Here is a 19,804-nt window from a genome sequence, read left to right on the forward strand (position 1 = left end):
AATACAAGAGAAAGAAAATTATCTCTTGAGAAAACCCAAAGGTTATCCGTCCGTGACGTAAGTGACGTCAGTGCAAAACATTCTTTCGCTCCCTTTTTCTCCGTCTGTTTCAAAACACGGATGACTTGTCCTATGCAAAGAAACCCAAGGTATCTCATCCGCAAAGTTAAAGTAAAGCGCAAAGCACGGGGTTTGTTTACCGCGGAACTTTAGTGTTCCTTTCCACACTATACTTCGCTCGCACTAGCCACTAGCCAAGTGTAACGATTAACTCTCAATAGTATAAAAGCCCGCGAATTTGTCAATCGTCGTGTCGATTCATTTATTTTTACCTAGGGCAATGGTAAGTGTAATTTTTATTTAGTAACATCACTACTGTCTATCAGCTTAAAAATAAGCGTATATCCAGTTGGGTACAAGAAAACAAAGCCACTAATTGCGATTGGCTTAATAACATAAACATATTCTACCATTACCAGCCGAATTTAAAGGGAAATGAACTTGTAAGGCTCCACATCATATTTAAATTCCAGCGCTCAAAACCAGGATAAAATGAAATAGTAAATATAAACTCAATATGATATACCCAGAATTGTCCGTGGTCTATTTCCTTTCTTCCGTTTCGCGAGAGCAGAAGTGGCAACAAAGCGAAGAGTTGCCGATTATTATGACACTAATGGTCACGTATTGCTTCCTCGCGCTTTCAGTTACCTTGTCGGCATGGCACTCGCGCTCATGTAGGTATCTGCCGTTATCATTTTGCTTTAATGTTACATGTTTTGTATTACACACGTCTTACATGGCATGGGATGTCCCGCTGCCACAAGAGACTGGCTAATTAAGCAAAAACGTGTAGATGAGTGTAGGATCAAAAATAACACCCTGCCTTTACAGGCGGCTGAAACTAATCCTCCAATTGGATATACTGTGTCCAAGACAATCCTGGGTCTTAGGTTTATTTTCCGTAAAAAAATCGCTAGGCACGGTATTTCAAATCAAAGAGGTATCATGCACAAGGGCAAAAGACACACGCGAGTGCTCAAGAATGTCTACGGACCTAAATGAACATTTTTATCCAACGTATTTATATATAAGTTGTGTGCTTACTGTATCTAAAATGCTAGTGTTTGAAATAAAAGTATAACGTTCACGTAATATGGGGACTAGCGCTACACGTTAAAAGCTGGTTATTTTTAGAAAACGTAGCAATTCCATCGTGGGTTATGCAACTAGCTATTTATAAAAACAATACGCATGTACGCTGCGTTCGGATTTCTTTTTCAACCATAAAAATAATCCTGAACTCAAGCGACACGAATTTTGGTTCGTTAATAAAAGACGTTAAACTTATTTTTTTATCTGGATCCTAGTTGGTGTACATCCTAAGTCTTGGACGCATTCGATGTAACGACCGACTTGGGTAATATGAGGGACAAGTGGCAAAAGTGGTATCGGATTTATATTAGGCGACCGGAGCCAGGAATGTCGTTTAATAAGCCATGTGATCGTTAAATCAATATATATATATACCGTCGCTTGCTTTGCGCAAGACAGACATTGATGTGCTTCAAATTTAAATACCAATTTCACGGTCAAGTTAAATGTATACCAACTATAGTATGCACCATTTTGCTTTTCGAAGCAAAACAAGTTTTAAATTGAGCCTGAGAATTCTTTTTACGTAAAAAGTTTAATAGCGTTAATGCATAGAAGAGAAAAATTATCTAATTATTCGCTTTTAACAAGTTATATGCATGAGCAGTGAAGAAAGACGTTACCACCGACCACACAAGGAATACTTTCTTTTCGTGAAGTTACTGCTAAGTTAACAATAGTTCCCAGTTTACTTAAGTTATTTTCCAGTAAAATATAATAGGATGGGATGGGATTTTTTGTTCATTTTTTTGTCCTATTTGTAAACAAAGAATATATATTCACAGAGTTATATAACCGTAGCCAGGCGACTCTAAAATATCGTAATTAATTGTAAAAAAACACGATCAGAAAGTGTGGGTATTAGGTGCTAGCAATACTCCATATTACCCCACAGTACTATAACATTATTATTTATAAATTTAAAACTCTGCGATGGGCATTTTGTGAAACAATATACCAAGCAAGACGATCAAAAATTGCGCACGAACAGTTGAGGAATTTTTTAATCGCAAGCGATTGAAATCAAATGTTGTGCCTGGCTCGAAAACCAACACACGATGTATGGCTTGAACACAACACATAGCCGCGGGCATACGCTCGCGTTCAGTCGCCATGCATGGCTTGTTACAGCCTACCATCCAGCTTTATATTTGTTCGCTGACTCACACGCGACCGTTTTCACCAAAGTCAAGTTCAAAAGTTGCTTTGTAAGCGAGACAACTCCGGAAATGAGTGAGCTAAAGTAACATATTACACATATCTGCACCACTAATGCTAAAAACTGAAATCACATATAAAATAATGTATTTTCGGACTAAACTAAGTGAACGTACAAAACGGGTTACCCGACTTACTATACTGAAACGCTGCACGCTACTCTATTCTCTTTTGATTTCTACTTATATAAACCTCTGCATGCATTCTTCTCGCATTCTGTTCGGCTGCGGTGGCATGCGGACCTGATAACGACCGCTGAATAATTCGATTGGTTTAAACACACGAGGCAGTAATGTGGTTTAATGGGGAAACATTTACCGGAACAAACGTTTAGAATACACGAAATGTATATGTATGTAAATATTAAGTACCGTGGACCGTTTCGTATTTGTATGCCATTTATGGTGTAGTATATACATACGATGTGTTATATAGTAGGGTGGGGAAAGATAGAATACTTTTCATTTTATTTTCTCGTCTTATTTGATGGTGAAGAGGGAATATTCAAGGAATTATAAAACTGTATCCTAACAACTCCCATAGACCGTTGTTATTGCTCAAAACATGATCAGGATATTTGGATATTATGTGTTAAAGGTGTCCCATCTATCCCCACCCTAATATATAAAAGAACGAAGGTGTTACAATACTTTGTGTATTTGTGGTTCAAAAATGCATTGTGTACGGATAGTATAACTACAAGCTAAGCCATTGCATTGAATACACAAGTAAATATATTAGATCTCTTTCGCCCTCTGTCGTGGGAACGTCACTGGGCAGAATGTCATTGAAATAAAAGGTTTTCGTTCAAAGTTGTACTCCCTTTTAAAGACGTATGCGGAACAAACGAATGCCTGTCCACTGCTGTGATACAACTGTCACCATTGCTGGAAAGAAATGCCAGTAAACGCTACTGGTGACTCGGATCGAACCACTGATTAAACCTGGTATAAAATTAAATTGGACTGTTAAAATATAAATTGTGTGGTGGATATTAAGTAACTGCTTAAGCAGAGACTATCATGTTTTCTTATATTTACGAGAAAAGGGCACCCGTTTCTTTGCTGCAAATATCCTTCGGCGAACTTATTTTGTAAACAGAGATGTTAACGTGAAAAATTACAGCAAATGCAAAAGAAATCTCGAAGCTAATATTGGCTGAGCTGGAAGTACGGACGGTCTCCCATATTTTACCATTATAGCACTTTTCGCCAATACCTTCAGATATACGACAGACTTTTACTGCCAATGAGAGGTTAACGCACCCTGCTGGGTATTAAGGTATTGGACCAACTCTGCCCCAAACCTCGGCCCCATGGCGTGTCAGGCTAAATAACTTCACCTACGTATAGAATAGCACAGGTATACTTTTAATTATTAAATTTACTTACCACTATTACAGCCGTACGTTTCACAGGTTCGGTTACAGTTATAATAGGAATAACCGTATCCCCTGACAGCGCCCACATCAGTGCACCCGTTGCCGTAGTTGTAGTGACTACAACTTCTTACCATTTCTTGAGCGTAACCAGTGTTTGGGACTTGAATATATGGAAGTACATTCAGTGTGAGTTAAAATATTAAAAGTTACTTATTTATTCAAATATGGCACGGAACGACAGTAGTTATAACACGTATGTTCTATACGCTCCGAATTTGCCCTATGTTTATGTGAATGAATGTAACTTACTTTATCCTCGCGTGGCCGGAAAACGACAGTCGTTATAACACGGGTTTAACACCTCGTGCCAGCTTACGAGTTACCATGTATGTTACTTTGTAGGTAATTATTTTTTTTTGATTTTTTCTTTTTTTTATGTATTTCTGATAATTTAGACAACCCATTAGTAACCACTGGGTTGGAGCAATTGCCGTTAAGTGTCTTGCCCAAGGACACATACGCCCACAATGGTAGCAGCATCGAGCCTTCAACCCATTACCTCTGGGTTACAGGCAGGCGCGCTAACCACTATACCACGGCGCCGGACTTTAGGGAGTTATAGTGTCTCGCTTCTCCCCACTGAATATCTATATAGAGACTATAGACTTTATGTTTCGCTAAGTATTTAAATGACCTGAAACTTACTGGGTGGCAGATTCTTTGTTTTAAGTGACGCGACACAGTATTGCTGGTATGGGAATTCACATTGGACTGGAGATGGTGGGTTATAGATGCAGCTATCATAACCATCGTTACTAACAGGGGTGCCGGAAGAGTTTGAACTCGATCGTGAATTGCATATAGAACATTGTGGTCGAGCGGCTGAAATTTCAAAATTGTTTATTTTTATAAGACCATATATAGATTGGGTATCTTTCCTTTAAATTACGATAAAATATATGGATTGGGTATTTTTTCCTTAAAATTACTTTTAAATAAACTGTTTATAACTTAATGCGTGGACAATCCTTATAAAGTAACAAACTAGTACTGTGCTGGGGTGAAATGGAATAGTCTTGGCACCTGAATGCCATATTTCCTAATGGTGTTTTTAACAAATAAACAATATTTTCAGAGTTGAAAACAGTTATATAACTCTGAAAATGTATATTTTGTTTGCCATCAAATGGTTCGAGAAAAAGGGAATAAAAGAGGTCTCATAGTACCCCGCTTTACTAGAATGACGTCCCGTCTTACCCCACTTTTCTATACATAACATAGATATACATTATCTTAGTCCATGCAGTATCCCAAGCTTATCAGTGTAACTAACCAAATCTTACTTACGCCAACCAATGTTGCAACCGTCTATTTGACAACTTTCCTTGCAAATAACCTTTTTCACGCCGAGAGATTTTACCAGAGTTGATTTACATTGCTTTGTAACCGCTTCTGTCGCGCATCGCCGGGTGACGTTAACCAGAATGAATTGAGGGTCAACTGAGGAAAATATATGTCACTTGTTTTCGTTTTCGGTATAGTTTCTGTTCATCGCAGTATTGAATGAATGTAATATATATTATATATTATTTTTGCATTGCAATATTGTATATGAGGATAGGTTATGCATTTATTTTCCTTTCTCTTCACATTTGGTAGTAAACAAAGATTATTTACAGCATTATCCTGTATAACTATGGCCCTCCAATTTAGTTAAACTTATAGTGACTTTCCAGTAAAATGTAGTTGAGTGGGGTAAGATAGGACGTTTTTTCATTTTTTGTCCTAATTGTTATTAACAAAGAATATTTACCCAATTATAAGGTTGTTAACTGTTTAAATAAGGATGTATACGATTTGGGTGCTAAAAGTGTCCCAACCTACCCCACAGTATACTAAACGTACCTTTAGAGTTTCGATCGACATTTTCAAATATATAATACTCAACCTCGGACACACAGTACTCAGCCGTGTCAGATGGGCATCGTGTACGAGTCGTCATTGTTTCGCATTCAGCTGTTTTTTCAAAGTCACATTGCACACAAAACAGCCTCTTATTTTTTTCGTCCGCTGTTCCATTCGATGAGACAATAAATTAGGAGTCTCTTTGGTCGCAGAAGGTATTAAATTAAACTTACGCGTTATTCCCGTGTTGCAGCCGTCTGTTTCGCATGTTGATATGCATGTGTATTCTGTGTAAGTTGATAATGAAGAATCACTACCTTTTGAAAAAAAGCACTCGTATGCAGAAGTGAAACTGTATGCGCATCCTCTGGTGACTATGTTCCGAACAACGGTGACATCTGAAAACGTGGATTGAGTTCTATTATGAATTAATAGAAACATTAACACTTTATGGCAAAGAATTGTCAAAATGAACTATCATACAGTAGGTTGGGGAAGATGGGACATTTTTTAACTTTATTTTATTGTCCCATTTAGTAGTAAACAAAGAACATTCAACGAATTATAAAACTATATCCCACGACTCCTATAGACTGTTGTTATTTGTTTAAAACAAGATCAGGGTATTTGGGTATTAAGTGCTAACGGTGTCCCGTCTTTCCCCACCCTACTGTATATTTTACTGATGAAGAGTATATTTAATCGCCTTTTGATTAAAGCAAACAGAAATTTACAGAATATATATTTATGTTTGAATGAAAGAAGTACATAAGCAGAATATGTGCTGTATACTTGGAGTTATAGTGCTTGTTTTCGTGGTGGAACAGAAAGGCTGTGACGTCTCATTTCCTGAACATCGACTTGATTTCGTCATGTTGTGGCAGTTGTCATCTGTTTCACCGTTACATTGTACACAGCTTCTGTATGTTGTAGGGCTGGGTTCTGTGATTAACAACAGGTTAAACTTCGAGAACCGTGGATGTAGCAGTTACATTCCAAGCCAATACTAAATGCACAAATTGTCTAAAGCGCTATATACGCAAATGATATAGTAGGGTGGGGGAAGTCGGGACACATTTAGCACGTAATCTCCAATTATTCTGATCGTGTTTTAAACGGCGGTCGTGGCGGTCCGGTTTTCTAATTCTTTGAATTTTCTTTATTTACTACGAAATGGGACAAGAAAATAGAATGAAATGGTGTCCCATCTTTCCCCACTATACTATATGTAAGACAAAAATATGTAGGATGTGCATGGGACAAAGCACCGACCTATTGTGCACGTAACATATTTAAACATAGAAAATACACTTACTAAATACAAAGCTAAGTAAACAAAATCCTTACCTGCTGGGCAGTTGGGAAATTTATAGGCAGGTGTTTTGCAAACGCAGTTTCCAGTCAAATAATCGCAATAGGAAATTCCCGCGGGACAGGGTTTTGTACATGGTTTCAATTTCGCTAAGAAATAAAAAAAAACACTTAGTAAACAAAATCACCATTAAAATGAAAAATCGCAGATTTCATGTACAAACTTTCTTACTTTTTAGAGATGAGCGAAAAGTCTTGCGAATAAAAGTATATTGTTGCAAGCTGTGCAAATTTTCAAAATTCCCGCTTATTGCTGTTTAATATTATATATAGTAGGGTGGGAGAAGACGTGACACCTTTAGAAAATAATATCCAAATATCCTTATATCGTTTTAAACAATTTACAACGGTCTGTAGGAGTCGTAAGGACATAATTTTATAATTTTTGAATGTTCTTAGTTTACTACCAAAAGGGTCGAGAAAATAGAATGAAAAGGTGTCCCATCTTCTTCAATCCTACTATATGCTCTTTAGTCGAACACACGGAACTCACTGGTAGAAATGTTGTTGCAGTTATCGGTAGTATTGCAGGAATAGTAACAAGTAGTTAATGCCTTCGTGTTTGGATAAAGGATGTTTTGATTAATTGAAACATCGCATTGAATATTGCCTTGCTCTTGGTAGCCCGAAATGTAGTCGCATCCGCGCCTTACCGACATGGGCAAACCTATATAATCAAATATAAACATATTATTGTAAAAATTAAGATCATTCAAACCCACTTGAATAACATTATTTTAACAAACACTTTATTTTTATAGAGATTTAGAGAAAATCTCACCGTCTTTCAAAATAAATTTAGATAGGCATAGTTGAACCGCAGTGCAGGTGTTGGTTGCTGTCACTTTATCATAGCAGTTGTGTCCCAACGGGTTACCATCGTAAGCTTCATCATTGCATTCCCAACACTTGAGAGCTTGTCCTTTAATGGACAAAGGAGGAATATCTTAATATGAAATTACTGTAATTCAATAAACACATATATAAATACCTTCAGCAACGTATCCCAGAAATACGGAGCATATCAACAAATACAGGTTCATATTACACAGCGCTTTAGCTTGGGTGAAAAAGCAAGAAAATTGACTTCGTGTTTTAACTTTATACCGTCAGCAAATACTCTCGGGTATAAATAAATCCTATATCTCGCAGCGTCTGGCGTTTAAATCTTACAAACTGTTACAGTACAGTACATTCTCAATGCTGCACTTACGGCAACAGAAACTAATGGTCTGGAATAGAAAACCCCCTTCAAACCACAAAATGCCATCTGTATCCTTGGAAGTTGTAGCTTGACATTGAACCGAATACCCAAACTGATAAAAGCGAATTCCTTTAACGGGGAAATCCTTACAATGTTTAAACAACAATACATCATAGCGACAAAGTACATGCTCCTGCTTTTTTCCATTGGATTATATAGTAGGGTGAGGAAAGATTGGACCCCTTTTTATTCTATTTTTTGTCCCATTCGGTAGTAAACAAAGAACATTCAAAGCAATATGAAACCATACCCTCACGACTCCCATATATAGGCCATTGCTAACTGTTTAAAGCGTCAAGATATTTGGATATTTTGTGCTAAAGCTAGGTGTACCGTCTCCCCCCACCCTCTTATATGTATTTTTACACAGGTTATGCATAGGTAATCACAAGACGATAGCACATGGTTATAAAACCCTTGATGAGCGTGGCCTATAGGTATACCCGGCGTGGTAAAACTTGTATTTTTTTACACGCATGGCGGTAAACGTTGGCGACCGGCTACTGCATACCAAACAAGAAAAATCGCTATACTCATTTTTAAAAGAAAATTAATTAATTTTTTTCGTGTATAAAAGGCTACGCTACAGCTACTGCTAAAAATCTTAGTGTAAAAACGCTAGAAGTTTTAACGGCACCCTTTGCTGTGAAACAACGTCGTTGGGAATTCGTTAAAACTAACTGAGATAACTTCATCAATACAAAACGATCGTCTTTTGAACAATGTTATAGAGATAGTAGGTTTAGAAACTTGTGAGAAGTCGTTGCAACAGAAACGTCACTAATGCCGGTGACAATGTTGCAAAAACACTCTGAATGGGTCGTGACGATGCGTTTATTAAACCTGGGTTAAAATAGTGGATTTTTAGGTTTTCAATGAGACATAGAGGTAATTTGAGACATGTTTTTAATCTCTGGACCCAGTATTTGGTAGTAAACAAAAAACAATTACATAATTATTTAACCGTAGCATTTTAAAATAACATTTTTAGTTGTTAAAAAATTATAGTTTTTATAAATTAGTAAAAAAACTAAAACAACTTTATAATAATAAACGGAATATATTATAATTTTACTTACCACGATTACAGCCGTATGTTTCACACGTTCGGTTACAGCTGTAATAGGAGTAACCAAACCCGTTAGCAGTGCCAACATCAGTACAGCCATTACCATGGTTTTGATAACTACATCCTCTCATCATTGTTTCAGTGTAGCCGGACTTTCCAGCTGTGGAAAGACGCAATTAGTTAATATATAGGTGTAGCGATCACGCTTATTTTCTTCCAATTAAATGTAAATATGTTTTCAACTGTTTGCGTGTTTTAGCAACTGTAGTTGTGTCGCTCGCTGTCTTTTCGATTATAATATTTCTAAATCTTCACTACCGTAATCGGAGAGATAAGTAAAGTTATTAAATTACTATATAGCAGGACACTAAACGAACAAATAAACGAACCGCAGGTTTTACTTAGTCACATATACTTATATTCGTTTCGCACTGGTACTATAGGTGTTCGAATCACAACATCCGTTTTATTTAACGACCGTCGTTTTCCAGCCATGCCAGGTTAAAGCACAAGTTACATTCATTCAATCAATCCGCAGTGATCAGTTTGGTATAATTGCCGGACTTACTTGAATCTAGTTGTTTTGTGTTGTGGAACGCTACGCAGTATTTTTGGTATGGAAAATCACATTGGACTGGGGATGGTGGGTTAAATATGCAGCTATCATAACCATCGTAAGTATCAGGTGGGCTAGAAGAGCTTGAACTGTACGATTGTGAGACACACTTGGAGCATCTTGGGCGAGCGGCTGAGAAAGTAAAATTAAAAAAAAACACATTAGGACTGATTTTTTTCTGCCAGTCGGGTCATTCAAGACGTGTATCAGATTATAAATTACTATGAAGCAGAACTGTAGTCGGTTTTAAAGCGCCAATCCACTGCAATGGGAAACGATGTATATCTAACTCGAAACGTTACGTTTTTGAATGTAAACTTTTATTATATATTCATTCAAATAAGGAATATCAATACTCCAATTATAAAAACAAGAGAGTTGAGATCTAATGAACAGGCACGTTCCATTCATTTTTAGTATGAAAGATCTGGTTTACTTATTCTTAAAAATGACTTCGGCCCTCGTTTTAAATTCAAACCTTCAAAAAATAAAACACTTACGCCAACCGATGTTGCAACCGTTTGTGGTGCAGGTCTCCTTGCAAGTCACCTTTTTTGCACTAAGTGTATTGATGTTCATCGGCTCGCTGCACCCTTTTGCTACGGATTCAGACGAGCATGCACGGACCTCGTTTATTAGTTCGTACTGAACGGGACCTGGGAGAGTAAAATGATTACCTATTATTACTGTATATTAGTTGAACATTTAGTTAACACTCAGTGGGGTAGGGTAAGATGAGTTTTCTATTTCTCGTCTTATTTGACGGTGAACAAAGAATATTTACAGTATGTATTACAACCGTATAGCACCGCAATTTTAAAAATGTGAATTGTTTAAAACACGAACATGAAATATGAGATTTAGGTGCTACCGTTTCCCCACAGTCTTATAACATAACGAAGATCAGATTATTAACAAAATAAAGAGAAAGGAATTAGAAGTAATTAACATACCAGTGTTCATTCCATCAGATGTTTCAGAAATATAGTACTCGACAGTGGACACACAGTACTTGGAAGCAGAAGATGGGCATCGTGTTGGGGTGGTCATGCTTTGGCACGAACCAGTTCCTTTGGGGCCAGTACATTGTACACAGTATAAAGCCTTGTCTTCTGTTGCATCCACGATTCCATCGGCTAAAATATGACGCAATGCATTGTCAAGATAGGACGTATAGTACTATATATAGATTAGATACCTTCAGCACATAATATCCAAATACCGTCGTGTTCTAAATAAATCGTCTTTTAAATAATTATCAACGGTCTGTGGGAGTCGTGAGGCTACGGTTTTATAATTCTATGAATGTTCTTTGTTTAGTACCAAATGGGACGAGAAAATAGAATGAAAAGGTGTCCTTTCTTCCCCACTCTTCTATACGAAAAAAATAAACTTACGCGTTCCCGTGTTGCATCCGTTTGTGTCGCATGTTGATATGCATGTGTATTCTGTGTAATTTGATAATGAAGAATCACTAGGTTTTGAAAAGAAGCACTCATCTGCAGAAGTGAAGCTGGATGTGCAGCCTCTGGTGACTATGTTCCGAATAATGTTACCAGCTAAAAATGTTGCACATGTAAGAACATTGAACATTTATTTTTAATAGCATACCATGCATAAAGTGAATGAAAAACAAATAATTTTCCAAGAGTGCGGTTTAAACATACTTAAACAAACAAAACTAGAGCTCTGACGAGGCTGATTAAAACATAATACATCCCGAAACAACTTTTAACGTCATGTTGAAATTTTTACCGGAATCAATGGTGCTGGTTTTAGTGGCAGAGCAATACGGCAGGGATTCATCATTCTCTGGACACTGCTTGACACTCTTAAGGGTCTCGCAACCAGAGTCTGTTTCACTATTGCATTGAACACAGCTCCTATACGTTATAGCCATCACAGCTGTGAACCAACACATTTTTTTTGTTATTTAGCTGTCGGAACCGATTACAGGGATGGCTGTTTCTGGATACCGCCTAATATATTGGTTTTCTTAGAATTAAATACTATAGTGTTATCTACTACTAAATAAATGAATATATGAATAAATGAAACTAATATACTTTATCCTCGTGTGGCCGACTCCAAAATAAAATGTGTTTTTTGAAATGTGTTTAACTATACACACCCGAGCAGTCGACTCCAGAGTAACCCGTGTTACATTGACATTTCCCGGTAAAATAATCGCAGAATCCGCCTCCAATAGAATACGAACAGTTAGATGTACACGTCTTTAAGTTATCTGAATGGCAGAAAGTTTTAGCGTATAAAATCATAGAGTTTTTACAATAATGCAAGTTATACACCATGTTTATTCTGTGTGAATCGCAACTATAACATTTTATTTTCGGTAATTTATATTATTGTAGCCCATATGTGAAATAGAAGTTTACCGACTTGTTTTTAAACTGTTGCAGTTGTCCATAGTGTTACAAGAGTAATAACAGTTTGTTTGTGTTGTGGTGTCTGCAAGAACAGGTGAGGTAACACATTGCGCAGAAGCCGGCATGGCGCTACTGCTGAAATCATCCTGATTTAAACTGGGAGAAACGCAGCCGCGAAAAACATTTGTTGGTAAACCTGGAAAATGAATGTTTTATTTATGTTCGCGTGGCGGGTAAACGAGACTTACAAAATAAATTTTTTAAACACCTCGTGCCTGCTTACAAATATATGGTAGGGTGGGAGAAGATTAGACACCCTTTCGTTCTATTTTCTCGTCCTATTTGGTAGTAAACATTCAAAGAATTAGAAAACCGCATCCTCCGACTTCCAGCATATAGACCGTTGTTAATTGTTTAAGACACGATAAGAATATTTGGAGATTTTGTGCTAAAAGTGTACCATCTTACCCCACAGAACTATATGTAACTTTGTGACTTATTTTTATGTATGACTAACAAATTGGATAACCCATAAGAGATCACACCAACAACGCCGAAAATGGTGACAATAAATATCTTTACACAGTTGGTGTTGTGTAATAGAGTGTTACATTTCATTTAAATACGACAATTAGCAAATGGTAACAAAATGACTATAGTTTAAAAGTCTAACCGTCTTGCAAGGTAAACTGAACTTGGCAATACTGATTTGGTAAGCAATTCCTCACAGTTACAGTGGATGGTTCATCGTAACAAACGCTATGTCGATTTGGCTCGCCTTTGTAGTCAGTATCTGAGCATGAATAGCAGCTGATAGCATATCCTGAAAAAAAAATTTAAATTTAAAAATGTCCGAAATACTATTTAATCGTATACATCTGTAAAATGGGTTGTCATATAGGTCTCCCATTTGCAGGAGTCGCATCATTCGATTCCCATGTACTCATTATATCACACGCTATAGTAAATGAACTACCATACAAATTTAACACAACGATATAATAAACGAAGGAACGAACGGTATATACCTTTATTAATGCTAGCCAATATCAAAACCAGCATTGAAAACAAAAACATAAGTTTCCTCATTTTTGCCGTTTTTATTAAAGTATTAAAAAATATTTTTTCCACCAACAGTCAGCAGTTCCACCTCGGTAAAATGGCCCATTCTCAAATTTGAGCTTACTATATAGCTACGAATTCAATATTATTCCTATGGTAACTGGGTGACGTTTTTCATTGTGTTCCCTTTTTCTACGATATTTGATGTGCTAGGAATTAGAAAACGGCATCTGCCGAATACGCCTACATACTGGAATGACTTTCGAAATCGTATGTCGCATCTGATTGGCTAACTGTCGTCGTTGAGTAAGCAAATCGCTGCAAATGTATTCAATAACCTTGGCTAGCGACAGGTTCTTTGTATCGCTTGTGAGTCATATAGAGGTTAAAAAAAGAAAGCGAAGTCTGCGAATCGGGGGTTTTCTCTAAGTACATATTTTTTGCAAGTGACAGATTAACCGGCCGGTAGTTGAACATACTTTACTTTTCCGGCGAATTTGTTTAAATTCTTTTAAAATTTAACATTTCTAGTGTCTAACATCTTAACGCATATATAAGATAACTATAACATGCCTTTTCAAATATACAACGTGATATAGGCCGTTGTATTGCGAGAAACACAGAACTATATGTTACTTTGGTGCTGCCAATAAACTTTAAGTAAATTTACAGGGTTACATTTCGTGACGGATATTAGTTTACTACTCTGTGATTTTACCTTTAAAAAAAACAAAATTTTGATTACACTTTGAACTCATAAAGTTGCTTTGTGCTTTTTTTTTCAAATTTATTAAAAGTTTTTTGGGCATATATATACTAGGGTAGGGTAAGACGAGACACCTTTAGCACATAATATCCAAATAACCTAATCGTGTTTTAAACAATTAACAACGATCTATGGGAGTCGTGAGGATACGGCTTTATAATTCTTTGAATGTCTTTGTTTACTGGCAAATGGGATGAGAAAATAAAAAGAAAGGCGTCCCAAAAAACAGACATGGTCTACAAAAATTCTCGCTAAATTAAAATTTATTTTATTACATTACAACAGAACATTGTATCACATTTAACCTGTTTGGTAGAAAATTAATCGAATTCTTACCGAAGGAGAAATTCTTGTATCGTTTGATCGTCCTCGTAGAAACCCCCGTCTCTGCGTGGTCTTAAACACACATATCATAAAGTATAGTATACGTCAACCCTGTCTTCGCAAACAGCGAGAGTTTGGTATCAATTCCTATATTCAATTAAAAGCACATTTGTTTTCCGATACCCCAGGAAATCAAACATTGTAAAAGCTCTGCAAATTTCAAATGTTGTAAATTTACCGCATCCGCGAGAAATATTTAAATACTGTCTCCAACGAGGTGTAAAAAATATTAATACTTATTTTGCATAGATAGGTACAGTATTTAAACTATCAGCAGATTTACCCAATAAAAATCTATTGCGAAAAAGCCTGTGTAATAGTTTGGGGTAGGACAGGATACTGTTAGCACTTGACTACCATATTTCCTGATCGTGTTGTGAACAATTATATATTAAAGTGGGGAAAACTGGGACGCATTTTCATTCAATTTTCTCGTCCAATTTGGTAGTTAACAAAAAACATTCAAAGAATTATATAACCGTATGCCCACGACTCCTATAAACCGTTGTTAATTGTTTAAAACACGATCAGGATATTTGGATATTATGTTCTGAAGGTGGCCCACCTTACCCCACCCTACTTTATATAAACAACGCTATTTTAAATTCGGAGAGATACGGGTATATAGTTCTATAAGTATTATTTTTTTCATTTTATTTTACTCGTAAAGGTTTTATCAATTTGGAAAACGCATAAACTAATTTAACAAATCTGCGAACGACTGGTTCGAATTCTTAAACTTTTATGTTGAACCAAGCCATTTATCAAATTAGGTGTGGGAAAACACATTTGTAAAAAAAACCACTAACGGTAAAATGCAACAGTCCATATTATGAGCTTTGGAATACGCGTGGGTGTATACGTGAGGCAAACACAAGATATAAACTAAATTAACACATTCGGACTCGCAGCAGGAAACTCACACTCAACAGACAGCAAGTTACATATACGAAGAAACAAACGGTTATAAACTGACGAGAATTACATAATAAGTTACAGTTTACTGCCGAAACAGTAAAACGTTTTGATTTACAGCCAATATATTATACGAGGAGTTGGAACTGGGTAATTTTTTAATTTAAAACTACATCACATAATAAACGTATGACCTTCACATACCTGTGCAATGATTCATACTTTATTGTACATGTTAGGTTTCGGAATATCTGTTTATTTACAAAAGTTTTCCATTAGCAAAGACAGTTATGTGTCACATAAAAAACGGTATATTTGAATATATAGGAAAAGACGTTATAACACTCACCCAATATCTTGAATAAGGTGATTAATAAAAGCTGGCTTCAATGCGAGCATGCAACCATCGTTGTAACTGAACTTAGGAACTTACAAACTGCTCTTAAAAAGCAGACTTCAGTACAACCATATACATTGTAACTACACTTAAAACTTACTGACTGCTTCTACAACATCAGATTTTATGTGACTGCATGCCAGAACTTAGCAACTGCTGACTTCAACAGAAAGGAACTTTATTTTTAACAGGAAGCAAAAAGCGCCGCAATCAGGCCAGCGGCACGAAAGGCGAGAGATTACTGATTAATGATTATAAAGAGAAAAGTCAATTTTCAGGACGATTTACAAAGAAATGCACAAACACGCTCTGATTAAAACAAGTATGCAATACCACAGCTATAAAGTGGTCACCAATACCCAACTAGTAATAAACAGCAATGTCTTAAACTGCCGTTCATATATATATATATATGTCTCGGTGTATGCTGCAGGCCACGTTGGCCAATTTCGTTTCCGAAGCTTTCTTGCAATTGCATTTACTGATTTAACGTAGCATTCTGTAAAGACTTGTAAGTTTTCTGAACTTACAAAAAATGTATTATGATTAAATAGTCTTAGCGGCTCAGTTAGAGATGTCGAGAACCAGCAATGCTGCTGTAGTTTAATTAAAGATATGTTTCTTATCACGCTAATTTCAAACACACCAACTGTGCAGTTAAGTGGGGTGGCTTGGCTGATGAAAACCATTTCTCTTTAGTAGTTTCATCGATGTACTCTAAAAACCCAATGGTATTTAGTAGAGTATAACCCAATTTCTTTGCAATCTTCTGACTGTAGACGGAGGTACATTCGCCGGTTACGTAGCTACAGTTAAAAGCTTTGCCGATGAGTTTACACCTGGAAAGAAAAGAAAAGTGCATTTATATACCGCAAATTTTTCGAAGATATAAACAAACATTTGTATGCGCAGGTATCATTGTATTATATAACTGAACTATAAACATAAATTAATTGGAGGAAGACGGGTTAATTTTACTTGGGGGAAGACGGGTCATTTTTAGCACATAATATCCAGATATTCTAATCGTGTTTTAAACAATTAACAACGGTCTGTGGGAGTCGTGAGGATAAGGTTTTATAATCCTTTGAATGTTCTCTGTTTACTACCAAATGGGACGAAATAATAGAATGAAAAGGTGTCCCACATTCGCCCACCCTACTATTAAGAACTTCCACGTCGGCCTACCTGTCCCATAAGGCGGTCATAATACCCATGTTGCAAAAGTCTTCTCTCACTGTGACCGCTTCTATTAAAGCACATCTGCTTGTCTTCGCATCATCGGGCAACGCGAGGTTTAAATCCGCAATGAACTAAGAAACAAATAGTTAATACATAGTGTTGGAACTTTATCTTTCACATTTTTCGGTTGATAGTAATTGGCCCTCCGATAAACATATAGGGCTATCCATATAGACTGTTGTTCGCCCGCCATGCTAGAATAAGTTAGTGGTATTGACTTTTTTAATAAATTTTTATATTAATTATATATAGTAGGGTGGGGGTAAAATGGGATACCTTTTCATTGTATTTTCTCGTTTCATTTGTAGTAAACAAAAAAAACATTTAAATAATTAAAAACCTGTAAACTCGTATCCTAAGAACTCCCGTATAACTTTGATAATTGTTTAAAACACGATTAGGACATTTGTAAATTATGTGCTAAAAGTCTCCCATCTTAACCCACTCTACTGTATATCAATTGTTACCATTTAATGACCACAGAACGACTGTATGTGCATTTCATGTTTCGACATATAGCATATGTCAAAGTCCATTTTACATGACATCGCTCCTGAAATTAGGATACCAACATACATACAAAAAATATATAAAGATAATACACCTTGGCCATTTTTTTACCAATGTCGTTCAATTTCTGCTTTTTGGCTTCACACGGTAATCCCATCAATACCAGACCGATAAGTTCCTCTGTTTTAAGGTCGTACGCTCCGAAAGAAAGGCCTTGGGGAAGATATTTCTGAAACGAGATCTTGCTGTTATTTGACTTGCGGTTTAATAACAAAAACAATGACAAGCACATGTACTTGAGCTGTAAAATAATGTTGTCATACTGCAGTCTACAGCTTCTTTACTTGCCCAGCAAACACTGCCAAACAATAAAAGTTATGAATAGCATTGATCGGAAAAGTTGTTCTACTATTAGCAATATATGTCTGTTGTTTCATTTGAAAATTTAAAAAGTAGCGAACAAAAAAAATTGTCGTATACACTTGAAAAACTTCAAGAAGGGTCCCAGCCATTTTTATTACAATATGCGTTAAAATCTAGTACGGCGCTGTAAAACAGTTGGTTAGCGTGCCTGCTTCTAACCCTGAGGTAATTGGTTCAAGGCTGTGGGCGTATGTGTTCTTAGGCAAGACACTTAACTGCAATTGCTCCAACCCATTGGTCACTAATGGGTTGTCCTAATTATCGGCCATACATAAAAAAATGAAAAGACCAAAAAAATAATCACTCACAAAGTAACATAGCCTACATGGTAACTCGTAAGCTGGCACGAAATGTATTAACAACCGTGTTATAACAACTGTTTCTTTTCGGCAACGCGAGGATAAAGTAAGTTACATTTATTCATTCATATATAATTGGAAAATTGAGTATACTTACCTTCATGACATTAAGATGATGCTCTTTCAAGTCCGCAGGTGTTACATTGCTAAGAGCTTGTCCCATTGCTTCTCTCGTTGTATAACTATCTAGTATAAGCTTCTCAACTTGGTCTTGGTCGCTTGCTACAAGCATTCGGCATCCAATAGTTGAACTGATCGGTTCGTTTATTTCATTGGCCATCGTTTCAAACTAATAGCGTATTGCTTTGTTAGGAAAGCACACTAAAAACAAGAATTTGCTTAAATTCACTTGCATACAAATGTCCACTATTACTGGACAACTCTAAATACCAGAATACAGCACATACACGCGAAAATCATGGTATTCGAAGAACATACAACATATACACGCGGGCATCATGTTATATGAAGCACATACAGCATATACGCGCAAACATCATGTTATATGAAGCACATACACGCAACAACGTGCTAAATAAACATAAACGCAAACGACATGATGGGCGTGACACATACAGGATGCTAAAGCTTACACAGCATCTGTTTGTGTGCTTATGACATGATGTTTGCGTGTAAAAGATGGGCGCACAGTAGTTTTAGGAGGTTTTAGCCGTTTTTATTTAAAGACTACACCAACTATTCACGTTTATTACGCCAGTTTAGCTATTTGGTAGGTTAACGCTTACAGTTTACCACTTGTTTAGGAAATTTAATTATTTAATAAATTTAATTAAAAACCTTCAAAAAACGTTTGTTAGAAGTATATATATATATATATATATATATATATATATATATATATTAGAAAATAGTTGTTTTACCCTATAACTTTACATAAGGTCAAAAAAACGAAGAAAAACTGCATAAAACACCCTCGATTTCATTGACCACAAACAATAGTAAACGGGAAGGACCCGCGAAAGAGAGAGAGTGTATCACTTCTCTACTTTGACGATATGGGAGAAGCCGTTCCACTCTTTTTTATTTCTGCGGGTAAACAAAGAGAAATAGAATAATGGCGGTTTTGTAACGCATGGTGGTTTTAAATACGCCAAGCATAGATATAATATAACAGAAATTGAGGAGATTAAGAACCGTATATATCAGAATGAAACACGTTAAAATCAGTGTCTGTTTATATACGGACTCTGGTTAAACCTATAACCGCTACTTTAAACAACCATAATAAGGAATAATAGCACACCGTACTATAGTTTATATTGCATAACCTCCTAACTCATAAGGACCACTGGGTTGGAGCAAATGCCATCTAGTGTCTTGCACATTAAAACGCATATGCCCACAATGGTAGCTGTTCGG

The 19,804-nt window shown here is 36.3% G+C and overlaps 2 protein-coding genes across 8 annotated transcripts; both read right to left on the reverse strand.

Annotated features, from left to right (window-relative positions):
• Positions 1-2,985: 2,985 nt before the first annotated feature.
• LOC149731505 (uncharacterized) lies at positions 2,986-8,244 on the reverse strand. The gene is made up of 11 exons (XM_089884813.1): positions 8,022-8,244; positions 7,812-7,952; positions 7,524-7,697; positions 7,007-7,120; positions 6,452-6,601; positions 5,893-6,057; positions 5,660-5,824; positions 5,102-5,254; positions 4,460-4,636; positions 3,765-3,914; positions 2,986-3,317 (listed from the first exon to the last, which is right to left on the reverse strand). The coding sequence occupies exons 1-11, from the start codon at positions 8,071-8,073 to the stop codon at positions 3,199-3,201; spliced, it is 1,560 nt and encodes a 519-aa protein (XP_089740939.1). The 5' UTR covers positions 8,074-8,244; the 3' UTR covers positions 2,986-3,198.
• A 360-nt stretch (positions 8,245-8,604) lies between these two features.
• On the reverse strand, positions 8,605-18,891 carry LOC149731506 (uncharacterized). 7 transcript variants are annotated; one of them, XM_089884807.1, is made up of 13 exons: positions 15,843-16,515; positions 15,698-15,744; positions 14,531-14,590; positions 13,040-13,189; positions 12,380-12,562; positions 12,111-12,224; positions 11,735-11,884; positions 11,377-11,538; positions 10,933-11,115; positions 10,480-10,635; positions 9,932-10,111; positions 9,374-9,523; positions 8,605-9,137 (listed from the first exon to the last, which is right to left on the reverse strand). In XM_089884807.1, exons 2-13 carry the CDS (start codon positions 15,711-15,713, stop codon positions 9,037-9,039), a joined length of 1,605 nt encoding a protein of 534 aa, XP_089740933.1. In that variant the 5' UTR covers positions 15,714-15,744; positions 15,843-16,515; the 3' UTR covers positions 8,605-9,036. The 7 variants fall into 7 exon arrangements, 6 of the variants coding, with proteins under 6 accessions (XP_089740933.1, XP_089740938.1, XP_089740935.1 ...); XM_089884812.1 differs by having other exon boundaries at positions 14,531-14,665; XM_089884809.1 differs by having other exon boundaries at positions 14,531-14,728.
• Between the last annotated feature and the right edge of the window lie 913 nt (positions 18,892-19,804).

Source organism: Ciona robusta, chromosome 9 (assembly GCF_009617815.1).
Source record: "Ciona robusta chromosome 9, ASM961781v2".
Classification (NCBI taxonomy): Eukaryota; Metazoa; Chordata; class Ascidiacea; order Phlebobranchia; family Cionidae; genus Ciona; species Ciona robusta.

Bases quoted from the DNA above. Each gene is read 5' to 3' on its own strand.
- LOC149731505 (XM_089884813.1), bottom strand. From the start codon at position 8,073: ATGAACCTGTATTTGTTGATATGCTCCGTATTTCTGGGATACGTTGCT. The intron at 6,602-7,006 runs GTAAGGATTTTG...TGTTAATCACAG, and splicing joins ATTTCCCAACTGCCCAGCAG to AACCCAGCCCTACAACATAC. The intron at 6,058-6,451 runs GTATACAGCACA...CCACGTTTTCAG, and splicing joins AACAAGCACTATAACTCCAA to ATGTCACCGTTGTTCGGAAC.
- LOC149731506 (XM_089884807.1), bottom strand. The intron at 11,539-11,734 runs GTAAAAATTTCA...CAACATTTTTAG, and splicing joins AACCAGCACCATTGATTCCG to CTGGTAACATTATTCGGAAC. The intron at 9,524-9,931 runs GTAAGTCCGGCA...GTCTTTCCACAG, and splicing joins CACAAAACAACTAGATTCAA to CTGGAAAGTCCGGCTACACT.